At 34.3% G+C, this 14,436-nt stretch overlaps 1 protein-coding gene across 1 annotated transcript; it reads right to left on the bottom strand.

Annotated features, from left to right (window-relative positions):
* Positions 1-290: 290 nt before the first annotated feature.
* LOC117317876 (trypsin beta-like) lies at positions 291-8,524 on the bottom strand. Its single transcript, XM_033872843.1, has 7 exons — positions 8,437-8,524; positions 7,387-7,439; positions 6,052-6,230; positions 4,212-4,290; positions 3,332-3,506; positions 2,749-2,876; positions 291-514 (listed from the first exon to the last, which is right to left on the bottom strand). The coding sequence occupies exons 1-7, from the start codon at positions 8,474-8,476 to the stop codon at positions 383-385; spliced, it is 786 nt and encodes a 261-aa protein (XP_033728734.1). The 5' UTR covers positions 8,477-8,524; the 3' UTR covers positions 291-382.
* Between the last annotated feature and the right edge of the window lie 5,912 nt (positions 8,525-14,436).

Raw genomic sequence — 14,436 nt, 5'->3', positions numbered from 1 at the left:
GGTGGGAGAAAAATAATCATTCCCTACCTTGAGGGTGTAACAAAGAAATCTCAACCTTCGGGGGAGATTCTTGAATGTCCAAACCCTCGGCAAGCCTCGGGTTGGACATTCAAGAATCTCCCCCTCAGGTTGAGATTTCTCTGTCACACCCTCAAGGTAGGGAAAGATTCTATTAATCAATGTGAGGATCTTTTATGTATAAATTTGATGAATTATTGTGCATCTCATATCTGCTGTTCGAATGAAGGAATGTCAGGAATGTATATGTAATTGATGAAAATAAAACATAATTGTCAAGTTTATCAATATTTATTCACAACCGCTGAGATCTGACACCGAAGTCGATTCGCTGGTTGCTTGGGTCATTTACTGTATGTACTCATTAATCCAATTCTCTGTAGCTGCTTATCCGTGTGTACACACTGGGGTAATACCCAGTGTCACATCCGTTTATGCCCCAAGATGTCACGCCAACAAGTGTCCCGGAACATGTCAGAGGACCGCCGCTGTCACCCTTGAAAAAGAAATAAGTTTACTTCTAAAAACTAAAAACGAATTAAACAAGGTACATGTATATCGATGATATCATGGTTACCCTACCTACGCAATGTTAGGTTTTTCTAAAGACAAAATACTGACTTATTATTCATTGGTATTGAAATCTTTTAAAATAATGTTAGTTTGAAGGTTGGTGTTCTGCCTCATTTATATTGGATTGCTAAACCTCATAAGAAACCTTATAAGCATTTATATGCTGGCTCGAGTAGTTGTTCAACTAAGCTTTTATCCAAACTTCTTATTACTAATAATAGCAGATTTCAAGGACAAGTCATAATGGGACCTTATTTACTGATGAAGCGAGACTCCAAATATATTTTGATGATTAATCTTGAATATACGCTCCATAAAGGTTTCTTCTATCAGTACGTTTAACTTTGCCTGAACAAAATGTACCCTTCTCTCTGCCGACTTATTTCTCATTCATGTGCAGTATTCTTACTCTTTCTATTTGTTTAATTGATACGTTCGAATTCCATAAAGGATAAAGACTTCCTTTTTCATATCTGTTTGCATGTATAATTTATATATACATTATATTTACAAAATGTTATAAATGTACATGATGAGATGTGGTGGTGTGAGGGAGTGGGTCATTCCGGCCCTTTGACCTGAAAACAGACTCGGGAACCAGCCGCCCTTGGCTCCTAAGTATCTCTCTGTGTCCAACTATGTCTCATGTGCCGGGTGCAACCCTTATATATACTACAGAACAAACAAGGATTTATATAATCCATGTCACGACTCTTTAGATCAAATTCAAACGTATATTATATAATCAGACAGTTACATGTATATGACACCCACATATCAGTCTGAGCCTACATTTATGCATATGTACATATTTTCATGTACCGCTTAAGGGCATTTGTCTAAATATACTTCAGATGATAATTACTAAAATTATATTGAAGGGCGTATAAGGAAAAGGTAATTGAGACCTTGTAAGTCCTTCAATTTTACCTATACTATATCGACGATGTGTTATATCTTAAATCACAAACCTGGCCATGTTGATCTGACGTATCACATATAGCTGAATTCAAGGACACACGGCTCATTAACTTCAGCAACTTACCTCATCAATCTTAATAAACTATTTTGGAATGAACTTAATAGCATCATGAGCATCAGCGGCTTACCTCGATCTTTACTTACAATATAACCAACAGGGAAAGCTTACAACTACACTGTATGAGAAACGTGGTGGTTTCAATTAACCTATAGATAACTTTCCATTTCTAGAGAGTAACATCCCCACTTGCCTTACCTGCGGCGTTAAACTATCCCAGTGGATTCGATATTCAAAGACATATATTTACATTTACACTGCAGCCCCACTATATAACTTTACCAAGCTCACTTGGAAGTTATGAGTCAATAACTTCGAGTCTTTATTATGACGTCATTATTATAATGACGTCATAATTGTCACGTCGGCGATAACGAAAGATGGCTGTTGAAGAGGCTGTCCGTCTTTGACGATAATAATTTGTTCATTCGTTATCAGAGTAAAATTCCTTGATATAGTCTTTCAAATTCGTTGTCAAATGTAAATATAACCATTGAACTGCTTTCATTTGGAAGTTATGGGCTGATGAATGTCAACTGGACAAAGGCAAATTGAACATGAAGCGCTAGCGTGCTTCATTAAATATGCATTTGTCCCGTTGGCATTCATCAGCCCATAACTTCCAAATGAAAGCAGTTCAATGCTTAAATAGCCATTATCATGATTTCGGTGACAGATGTCGACAACTGACGCAAAAGTTTCGATAAGAGAAATGCAGGTTTATGATGACCATTGGAAAGTTTTATGTTCGAATTGGTAATTTCAATTGGAAATATTCTATTTCCCGGTGCGATATGAAGTCATACTCTTTTTTGGGGAGTTATTTAACTCCATGGAGAGTGTCAATGAAGCAGAAGACGCTTAACCCCTGAAGTACCTGGTCTTATTCTCCTAGTATTGTCTCAATGTCCTTAACTCTCCATGCCAAGTTATGTTGTTTTCGTATTTTTGTGTTTCCGGTTTTGTTTGAAGCTTGGTGCATACGGTATAAGTCTATGCCAATCATGTACCAATATTCAATAGTGCGATGTGTCCCATTTATTGTGGTTGTTTGTTTTTTTTTTTTTCGTTAGAATTGTTTGTTTTGTTAATACTGTTATATCCCTAGATTTACTTACATTGCATGCACCATTATCTTCGTTGAATACACACACATGGGAACTAAGTATTGAATTGCCCCATTTCGATCTGCAAACAGACCTAGTCAAAACGGTTGTGTCTGCCTTCTGCAAGACATCTGATATACCTGCAACACAGAATGGAATTATTGTGAAAATGAACCGGTGTGTTCTAATTGCGTGAAAATGGCATATACAAAAAAGTAAGTTTGTAGATTCTCCTTTTTTGCAGTTTTTCACTAACGATAAAATAGGATAACGTCATAAATATACATGTATGCATGGCGTATCACTATTTTTGAATTTCTATGTAGCATGTTCAATGACCTCTGTTTTATAAATAGCAATATAGTCCATCGATTACGAAGATTTAAGAAAACCTTTTGGTTCCCATTCAGTTTTCCCCGGGTACTCATCCTTCCTCCCACAGTAAATTGATCGAGCGCTTTCGGGCCAGCAAAGTGATTAACGTGAAGTTTGACACAAGCAATGAGCAATCTGTTATACGCAGCAGATTTGATTCATTGTATATAATTGTATCAAAAAAGTAGAATTGATAATAAAAGCCAATGTGAACACATACCACCGCTTTCTGTAATGCCCCATCCGGTGATTTGACACTTGCTACCAGCGAATGTGCTGTCGTCGGTGGGTATGGGAACAGCTGTAGCCTTGTTTGTGCCTGTTATGTCTTCGCTAAACAGGAGGATTGCTATATCGTTGGGAAATCCGCCAGTGTTCCCATCGTAAGCTTCATGCTGTCAACGAAACAGTCAACACGATGTACATTTGTAGCTACCCAGTTTTCAATTTTTGTTAATTCGACATGTTCTTCTTCGACCTACTATACCCACCAGACATTGTGTAGGATGTGTTTGGTATTACCGCCATATCCATTCAGGTACATGTATATACCCAAAATTACATGGGCGTTGTTAATTCTGAATTTGGCCTTTAATATAGCGTTCGCCTCTGTGAGGAAACCTTTGAGTTATGTCCCGTTTTCAATTAAGTTACTACTTCAGCTGAGCACTGCCAATTTTAATTTTGGGACAAGGTCGATTGCTGCGTCCGTTGTCATTATAATGTGTGTATATCAAATTATAGAAATATATCAAATTATAGAATTATATCAAATTATAGAAATATATCTAATTATTGAAATATATCAAATTATAGAAATATATCTAATTATAGAAATATATCTGAAAATATCTTATTATAGAAATAATTCTTATCATAGAAAGGTATCTTATCATAGAAATGTATGTTATTACAGAAATTTATTAAAAGAATAACGAAACTAAAAACTTGTGCGGAGTATGGCTTTAAAAAAGATGACATCAGTGATTGCTACTGCAACTAATTAGAAGGTCATCTGGCCTTTTCGTCCGCTGTGCAGTAGCCACTGTTCGCCATGAACTAGGATATATGATAAATTCTATTTTTAAAACGATACTTACTATTATAAAATTGTCTACTGGAATGACAGTCCCTTGGCTGCCAGAATAGAGGGTCGATCCAACTCGGATATTATATGCGCTAAAAAAATTTTTAATAAAAGATGATATCGTGAAAAAAAAAAAGAGAAAATATTGTTATACCCTCACCAATTGATAAGGTGCGGGGTTTATAGTGGTACCAATGCTTGTCCTGTCCTCCCTAAATATTAGTATCAGGTCATATTTTGGTAGTTATCGGCCAAAGTTATAGGGTCAAACGTGACGGTTCAAAGGTCATCTTTGACCCATTCTGCATGGGCCGCATTGCTGCATAGGGGCGGGGGCATTACTGACATTTTCTATTTTTAATAAAAACAAAAATTGTAAATCGGTTTCCTTACTAATTTTTTGGATTTTGTGCGACTAATTTATGTTTGCTTGGTTAACTTTGACCACGTAGCCTCGGGACCGGTCCGTGTTGTCGTAGTTGTGACATTGAGCAAGACATTTTACGCTAAATTGCTCTGGATGACATGCAATGGGCCTTAAGTATGTTGTCAGGTGAGGTTATCACCAACTACTACAATGAGACATCGCTTCATAATGACCCTTTTTGTTCACGGGGCGATAACCCAGTAAACAAAGAAACAATATCTTTTAACAAAACATACATGGACACCGTGTTAACAGCTGTAGGTAGGTTTGTCAAGGGAATCATTCGAGCCCTGGGTCAAACATTGAAAGTCTTGTCCAACTACTTTTTTTCTGTTTAAATAAAGTGACGGTCTTTATAGGCTAAAACGCTAGATAGGGATAGGGGATCTTAGTATGTGATACATTGTAGTGCGTTAGGGTTGATACGATGTGCATTTCGAAGGTGCCTCTACGGACATCTCTTTGATGATAATTTATGATCTTATTTAAGAAATAATTAACGATGATTCGTGTATTGTTGCAGGATAAACAACGAGGACGAGGATATTTTGCAATTAAATTAATAACGAAGGCCGCAGGCCTGAGTTATTAATTAAAATTGCAAAATATCCGAGTCCGAGTTGTATATCCTGCAACAATACACGAGTCAAAGTTGATTATTTCTATTCTACCATGTACTGTTTAGTTCTGAGATCGACCTCTTTCTAAAATAAAAACAGCAAAGAAACCCCGTGAAAACCTTGTAATTTATTTCTTGAGTATTGCATTATTTTTTGATGAAATATACAGGCAATACAGTACTACGATCAAAAGCATCTATCATATGGCATTGATTTTGAAAATTAAAAAAAAAAAAAAAAAGTAAAAAAGAGGGGGGCCTACGTAGGATTCGAACTCGCGTCGAGATAAGAATGTGTTGAAAGACTAACCCATTAGCCCACTCGGCTATAGTAACCTTTTATGAAACGGGTGAATTTTAGATATATAAAAGTGTAACAGCCGTGACTCACGAGCGTGTATTATTGGCACGAGCGTGTATTATTGGAAAATAATACATGGTTTTAAACCAATCAAAACTGGCGTTGCATAGCAAACATGGTAGAATACATGATAAATTTCTGGTACAGTATTCTGTATCCTCTACATCAGACTCAGTACATGGTAGTTGTTATAATAATAATTTTTGAATGTCACGACGCTACAGTTTATAAACTAGCCTTGAAAACGTAAAATAAATCAACGTTTTACCAGTGATTATCCAGTTTATTTTTGAAACAATTAAAATAATTAGCACACACTGCAATTTATGGTAAGTTATTTCACACATTTACAGTACGCAGTAAAGACCTTTTTGGGAGCATAATAAGACCAGGTTTACAACATGACCTATTTAAGTGATGGGAATATATAAGTATGAAATACCTACTTAGGTTGTGCATTAGGGTTGAGGCAATGTGCAGCAGTGATAGCTACTTTAGACGACACGACGGCAGCGCCACATATGTGGCTAGAGCCAAACTGGAGAGAAGCTTGCCAGGGGTAGTTGTCAATTTGGACGTCATCGCCATTGATTATCCTAGAACTCTTTCCTGACAGCAAGGCAGCCTGAAAATGACCAAGTTTATACATTTCTGGTCTCAAACATCTATTTTAAATTTTCCATTATTGTAAATGGGCTCATTTTAGCGGTTATCTTAGTTAAGCATATTTCGCAGTGAAATAATTAAGTTAAAGTTAAACTTGATTTGATTGCATTAGTGTTACTATGTTATACATGTAATCATTAACACAATGTATGTTTGATCCCAAGGTGAAGATTTGAATATCCTGTCGTAATAGTAATGTGTTGAATATATAAGGTAGTACAATTCGAATTTGCCCTATTTTGAGTTCCCTTTGTCTCTCCCTAGCCGTTAAGGGTAATCTATATATAGCAAAATAATGTTAAATTTCAAACACGAATAAATATCTAAAAATGTTTACATAAATAGTCACGTAATTGTTTGTAAGATGTAGCATGGAATAATTCGCTGTTATGGTCACGAATGTCTATAGCACAGGATAGGAGCATTGTTTGACGGGATTTTACTTTATGTACGTATAAACAATTATTTTGCACAATTTTGATGTTTGAAACACTTCCTTATATGCCATATTTGTGTGATATTGTTCACGACTGCCATTTGCATTTCACGATCAAAATAAAAACCGTGTTTATACATATTATAAAGTCAAATCTGGTCAAACCAATGCTCCAATTTTGTGCTTTAGACACTTGTAAGCAAAACGACATGGTTATTTCGTGCAATATACACGGTACAAAAGAGCTAACTATGTCCCCTTGAAACATGCATTTTTTTGTATGTTTTGCTAAAATTTACAAACAGCTTAACAAATAAAATGTCAACAGCAAGTATCACTGTTTGCCATGATATATACTAAATGTTCATCAAGTTATTTCTATTAGTTTGCATCACAGTAGGAACATAAGGCCTGTAAAATGTCACTGTTTTGATCGGATTTACTGCTTAGTAGCTCTTTAACATCGCTATTGAGACCTAGATGAACAACAAAAACTGTATAATTAGTTTCAGCTCTGCTGCATTTGTAGATGCTTATATCGTGCACCATTTTGAACCAGTGTTAATATTGCACGAATCAAAACATGACTTATTTGTTTACTCTAAAGAAGCAGTTACATGTCAAACGTACCAATTGTGCCGTTCATGACATGATAAACAATAAAAACAACATAACTCACATGTGCTTCCTCGATCAAGTGAGCATTGGGGTGGACAAATTCCAATTCACCAGCTACAACGACAAGCACAGTCAATTACAAATGTATTATAATTATATAATTAAAATATCCCTTTCTCACAGACCAGATTTCATTAATTGATTAATTCTTATTTTCCAAAATTGAAAAGCAGTTTTTCATTTAATAAAAAGAGAGTACAATTGTATCTTTGTACATGTACAGGGTAGTTCTCTAGTGGGTTTAGATAAAATCGCAAAAGTAAGATCCTGAATAATCCATTAAGTACTCTCATATACCCGATCCGCTTCAAAATAAGAACGGGACGATGTTCAGGAGCTCATAACAGATGCTTTGCTTTGACTTTTGCATTGTTGTAATAACCATTAAACAAAACTTTGAGTCACTGACTGCTATAGATCAACATTAGGAAATACCCACAAAAGGAAACGCACCAAACTCCAGCTTTAAACTGTAAATTAATGAAGAAAATCACTCATAACAAACGAGCTTGTTATGAAACAATATCTTATGGCAAATGTCTGTCTTTTACATTAAAATAATCAAACGATAGCATTTCTTAGAGGATATGATGAGACGAACACCGTTGCTATTAAGAAAATGGGTATCCTTTTCTTCCACCAATTTGGTCCGCTTACACCTTTCCGCGAGAGAGGCGTGTTATAAAGAGACATGTCTCGAATATATATAAATTTTGGATCATCTTTGAAAAACGAATTTCGATCGTTAAAGGTGTAAAGATACAACTGTATATTGTGAGTACCTTCTATGCAACTAGCCAGTTCCGAGAATCTATTGTCTAATACCAAATAGCATCAGATGATTGGAGTTATTTGTTTGTACCGTATCCACGAGATTGCAATGGTAATGACGTGGATGTCACAAAGATACAATTACTTCTTTTTTTTCTGTGGGAATATCAATCAGACAGAAAAAAGTTCTTGTACCAAATTTGCATACATAATATGTACTGGACGATCTCTCTTGAAATAATATTTTGATAAAGTTAAATGAGTTAAAAGTTCAACTTACCCACAAAGGACAACAAACACACCAATACGATTATCTTCATATTGTCAGTCGGTCTTCTGGACAATGTTGGTCAGAGAATGATGACACCTGAGAATTTGAGGCTTTTTATAAGCGAAAGTTCTATCGCCATCTGATGAACGTTCACAGCACTTCAGACCAACACGTGACAAATTCACTTACAGTTAGTGCTATTTCGTGTGTTGACAGTCTCTCTTGAGAACCCCCTTCAGAAATGATATTGTTTAAAAAGTAATTAAACAATCAAGAAACTAACTGTGTGCCGTTTACCTTTACAATGGATACCAAACAACTGGTAATATTTACAAAAGGCTCATGTGTCATTTTTGCCCAATTATATTATTTTGAAGAGTTTTATTATATGGGAAAAGATTGCAATATTACCGCATGTTTTCTAAGCTAGGCTAAGTTGAACACGATTCTAAATTATATAGAAAGTTTTATTTTAGTTGATACGTGTATATGAAGTCTGCAGCTTGGTTGATGACGTACTACTAAAAACCTACACGTCATAATTTGTTATGTGAAGCTCAAACTGAAAGGAGTTTTCTGTGAAATGGTTCATTAGATCCGTCTTCATTTTTAATTAATATCCTACTGTTGATTTCTTTTGTGATTTTACGTATTGGTGATTCGAAAGCATAATACACGTATGTATCATTAAGTTACCCTCATCATATTTAATCTTTACCTCTCCCTTCTTTGATGCCTAATCAATCAGTCGCCTTTTTTGTTTCCTTTTTGTTTTTTTTTTGTTTTTTTGTCTCGCGCGCGACAAAGTCGCGAATCGAGACGTTACTTTTCAGACTAAGAATTACTCTCTAAGTACATAAACTATCATAATTGCACCTAGACTATTCTTGTATCTTTAGATAACCACTTAAACACACATTTCAGACTAAGAATTTCAACAACAAGTATAAATGTTAGTGAAGATGGTGTAAGGGTATCTACAAGATGTGTAAACTATACTATGCCTGATGTATACAGTACTATAGTTTTGATAAAAAAATATTTAAATACTTATATAATGTAAATTTTTTGTATAAATTATGTGCACGTAGCAAAATATACCGATACAACATCATACACCAGTATAACTATACTAGAGGTTCAAAGTATGAGAGTACCCCGAGTATATACATGTGGGCAGGTAGCACATCGCTAGTGGGGACCCCCTCCCTTGTGTGACCCTGTCACCCATACCCACAAATGTATCCTCCCCAGTTGCGGTCTGTATTTTACCAGCTCGAGTTCTTGGATTTGCTTTTCCCCTTTTATTACCCGTCGTTAGTAATTATACTAGCTTATCGAAATGTGAGCATTTAAGAATAAAATGAAATTTGTCTTCTCTATCTTCAAAATCACACAAGGTGTATATTCTATTTCTGCTATGATCACGAATTTTGATATCTAATTGTAAAGTTAACGAGATGACAGTCTAATTCTGGCAATCTCCTTCAAGTATTAACTATCGACTTCCTTTTAAAGGTTTGTAAACAAAATGCAGTTCCAACATATCTTTTAAGCTGAGCTTTACTACAGTTATTGAAATTTGCTACACAGTCCTGTTTGAAAATATCTACTAAACTTTCCTATTAAAAATATCGGTAAAATATCTTCGTTTACCCCATTGAGATTCCAGCCATTCCCAAGTCTTAATCTATTCAAATATTGTTTTATGCCAATCAAGCAACGACCTTCGTTTGTTTCCATTTCATTAAACATGCTTACAATATACTATTATTAATGGTCTTAAGCGTACGGCCAATCACCACAGGAAATCATAATTGATAATAAATCATATCGTTATTGGTATTTCCCCTTAGACCTTGTGATTTTTTAAGAAAGTTATATCTAATTTTTCAACCTGTAAACGTATGTATCAAATATTGATAATTTTGTTTCGAAGTTCAAGAAGTTATTCCGGCATACCAGGGGTATTTTCGTAATTGCAAATAGTGATTTTCGGCCTTGTTCAGCCATTTTTGCTTGGTTTTTTAAACTTCCCATTATAGTACAAGAGGACAACAATATTTGATCTACACTATCTACAATAATATACATCCAAGATTCAGTGGGTTTTGTATCCGTATCAACAGTAAGATCCAATTTAGTGGGTTTTTTTCCCAATAAGCAACCAGGCATACGTTGATCACCCATGGCATCTGCATACATTGTACATTAGCAAGATAAATTAACATTTGTGTTATCTTTCGCAGTCATTTAAATAAAACGAGAACAAATTTGGTGACAATCTCTCCTCTTTAAACAATCCATTTTAGCACTCGAAGAAATTATACAGTTTTTCGTTGTATTGAACATACTATTTCATTTTTTGGCATAATGATCGAGTAAGAGCCAGTAATTTACCATCGATCCCTTCCCTAATAACTTTATAAAATAGACTCTGTCTATTAACGAAATCAAATGGGTTTTTTTTGTAGTCAATGAAGCAACAATTAAGTCTTTTCTTGTTTCTCGATGATCCTCTTAGCAATGCATGTAGGGAAAATTTTACGTCAACCGTTCTCATGTTCTTTCTGAAGCCGAATTGTGAATAAATTAATTAACAGTGGTTTCTGTCAACTCTACAAGCCTTTGTTTAAACATGGACGTATATAGTTTCCCCATTCAACTAACCAGTTAAAAACCTCTGTAATTGTTAATATCGATTACATCAGCCTTTTTGAATATTGGGACGATGCATCCCTCCGCCCACTTGCTTGGGAACTATCCCGCGTTGAGAACATTATCACATAATAGATGCAAGCAATATATATATCAATATAGAGACACCTTTATTGGATGGGTTTACACATATATCGATGCATTGATTATCTATACATTGGCATGTAGGTATATAATTTTACACTTTATAAACAAATTCATACATATAAAGTGTAGATATTCAATGTTTATTATGTCATTGTACCGATATATATATATATATATTCTACATTCTTTTGCACCCTTTTTTTGGAGGCAATAAAGAGAATAATAACAATAACCATTTAAACACATATTTCAGATTAAGGAATTCAACAAAAAAAATCCTTTAATTAGACTTTGTTGATTAATTGGGACATGTTAAAGTTTTCCGTTTGCATGAACTTGGGCGAGAAACAAAGCCAGAGAGATGCTTAAAATAGAAATCGACGGTTTTATTGTAATAAGAAAAAAAAATTGTAAAGAACATGGTCATATTAAGCCTATATTGTTATGGTACTGCATTGTTATAGTGACAGGTTTTTTACTGGTTTGGGATAGGGCTTTTTTCATTTTGACAAAAAGAAAGGTAATTGGGAAAGATGTTTTCAGGTGTAATCTGTGAAATTTGGGAATTCGGATTAAGTATGAAATAATTCCATTCCGGAATGGGGCCCATTAAGCACCCCCCAAAAATCCCTGAGTGATGTATACATTGTTTATAAATGCATTATGTTGTAATGAGATTTATATTGTGATATGAGAAAAAATGAATACTAAAAAAATCAAATCAGAAAAGTTGAGTTTAATTTCTTACAAAGTGAATGTACATATGCCTTCTAGTCTAATAGTGTAGTTGGGAGATGTCATAGAGCCCTCGCCAAGACAACATCATCGGGCCATATTGCCCTCAAAAGAAAGCAGTGTTTTTTTCAGTACGTCACACTTACATTTTACATGGTACTTTAATAATATCAATATTCAACTGAATATTTCGCCATTAGAGTGACCGTCAGCGTCGCATTTTCGTCGTCTGCGTTACAGTAATTGTAATGTCACAAGATAGTCGCGCCGAATTCCGGAGGAACGGGCACTATCGCCTCATCATGTGTTTAGCCAATAGGAAGTCCGTATTTTGTCATGTTATACTAATTTTATCTATGCATGGGCATCCCTAAAAAAACATTTCAGATTTTTAATTCCACCTACAGTTTACCGTTAATTGGACCTTGGTAATTAATTGTACTATGTGAAAGTTTTTCGTTTAGCTGAGGATTGATCTTAATTTCTCACAAAGTACACGTGCTGTAAAACTGGATTGTATTTAGATATTTGCATTTTGTTATTTATCAGTTATACAATGTAATTAGGATTGTTTGGGGGCTAGCTGATTCTCGATAAGTCGGGTACGGTGGGGTGATTTGTTGTTAAGCTTTTTTCGAAATTCTGAACTAGATATATGTTTGCGTGTGTTATCAAAGTGATAGCAAATATAAACACATACGTAGACACACGAGACATACATAGTTACGTGTAAATCTTGTTCTTCTGATTGCGATGATTTTTTTTTTGAGAGAGAATTTAATGTTCAAGAAGTAAGTGTTACATGTCTATATATTAATATTTTCATAACATCATGATTAGTGTATTCCGCAGTTAAACAAAAATGTTGTTAGAAAGGCATTGTTGTAAGGTCTTAGGCATTTTGCTTGTACATGGCCATTTCATCTTAGTTTTTAACTAGTATTTTAGTTTCAGTAAATCCAAATTGTTGGCACAAAAGGAGTATTTTTATACATAAATCACAAAACTGATTTTTGTCAGGGGAAAACCGGAGCTGTTAAAACTCAATGACAGTTTTTAAGAGCTGTTATTATAGAATGAAAATGGTATTGCTTTTATCAGTTTAAATGATTACGTTTTTAAATGTTTATGCTACTAAGAATGCAGTAAAATTACAACCACCATAGCCATGAATTTTACTAAACATTTATTTTTGTCAGGAGAATAACGGTGTGCATCAGGGCATTATTTCGAACAACGAAACTGTTCAGAATAACCGGTTTCTGGGTATAATAAATTATGCGAATCAAGTATTGTAAATTATTGGTATGTAAACCTAAAACGTTAAGGGAAAAAAATAAAAAGTAAATGGAATTTTATTAATGATTAATTAGAAGGTGAAATTCTTTATACATCAATACTATAAATATCATATAAGTGTATTAATGTATATCACTTAATTCATACTTGTATGCCATTTAGTAATTATCTATCAAAGTGGATTTGGATACATATGCATATCTATTATATATTGTAACCATAGCATGTATGACCAATAATTGATATGAGAAAAAAAAACGTAAATTTTAAAATTGATTGTACACTGTATTTCGAATCATTTGAACACCCACTCCAGATGATGACATTCATTTTGGCCTATTCCGGATTTTTGATTGCCTCCCTTAACATCACCAATTGTCTGACGAGATGCATGTTCCAATTGTCTGAAGAACTGCAAACTGCCCTTTTGTCCTTGGTGCCGTGTCTTGAAAAAAAAATGCTATTAGAAAATACTGCGTGCATCTTCTGTGATTTCATCGGATGGTTTCCTTTAGTTCCTAGCCAGGGATGTTTTGTTTTGTGATGGATAAAACAAAGCTTCAAAGATTATAAATTTCCAGTTATTTACCTGAATTAGTGCCACAAGGATATTTCTAAAATGTTATCTATTTTGGCTCCTAGCTGTACACGTCAAGGTTTGTGACTTATCAAATTATAAAAAAATGACTGAGACATTTATGACTTGATATTTGAAAATTAAGTTGCTATAACTATATATCTTTAAGTATTGAATGAATCTTTCTGAAATTTCATCTGTAGGTTTCGTTTGTACCCAAGTTGTATGTGTAGCAAGCTTGAACCAATTTGAAAAAAGGGTCATTTGGCAATCTCGGATTTTGACAGTTCAATTTTTCTTTTAATTATCTATGTTTGTTAGAAAGTATAGGATGGATATGTCTCAAATTCTACTATGCAGATTCACATGTGTACGTTTAGATTTTTGATTATTATCTGCTTGCTATTTTTAAATTAATAGAGGATATCCAATACTGTCTTCAGTTATACCAAACATATTTCACGAGTGGGGCTACGCACTCATGAAAAATATCAAAATATTAGCCACAAGATTTATCAGATATTCTGTGTGTTTATAACATTTCTATTGCAAAATATACCCAGTCAGCTTTTATTTTTCCACATTGTCATTTG

This window comes from Pecten maximus, chromosome 19 (assembly GCF_902652985.1).
Source record: "Pecten maximus chromosome 19, xPecMax1.1, whole genome shotgun sequence".
Classification (NCBI taxonomy): domain Eukaryota; kingdom Metazoa; phylum Mollusca; class Bivalvia; order Pectinida; family Pectinidae; genus Pecten; species Pecten maximus.
This window is presented reverse-complemented; position numbering and strand designations above follow the sequence as displayed.

Excerpts from the sequence above, each read along its gene's own strand:
- LOC117317876 (XM_033872843.1), bottom strand. The coding sequence starts at position 8,476 with ATGAAGATAATCGTATTGGTGTGTTTGTTGTCCTTTGTGG. Across the intron at positions 3,507-4,211 it reads CAGTAGACAATTTTATAATA|CATGAAGCTTACGATGGGAA; the intron begins GTAAGTATCGTT and ends TTTCGTTGACAG. Across the intron at positions 515-2,748 it reads AAGATAATGGTGCATGCAAT|GGTGACAGCGGCGGTCCTCT; the intron begins GTAAGTAAATCT and ends TTCTTTTTCAAG.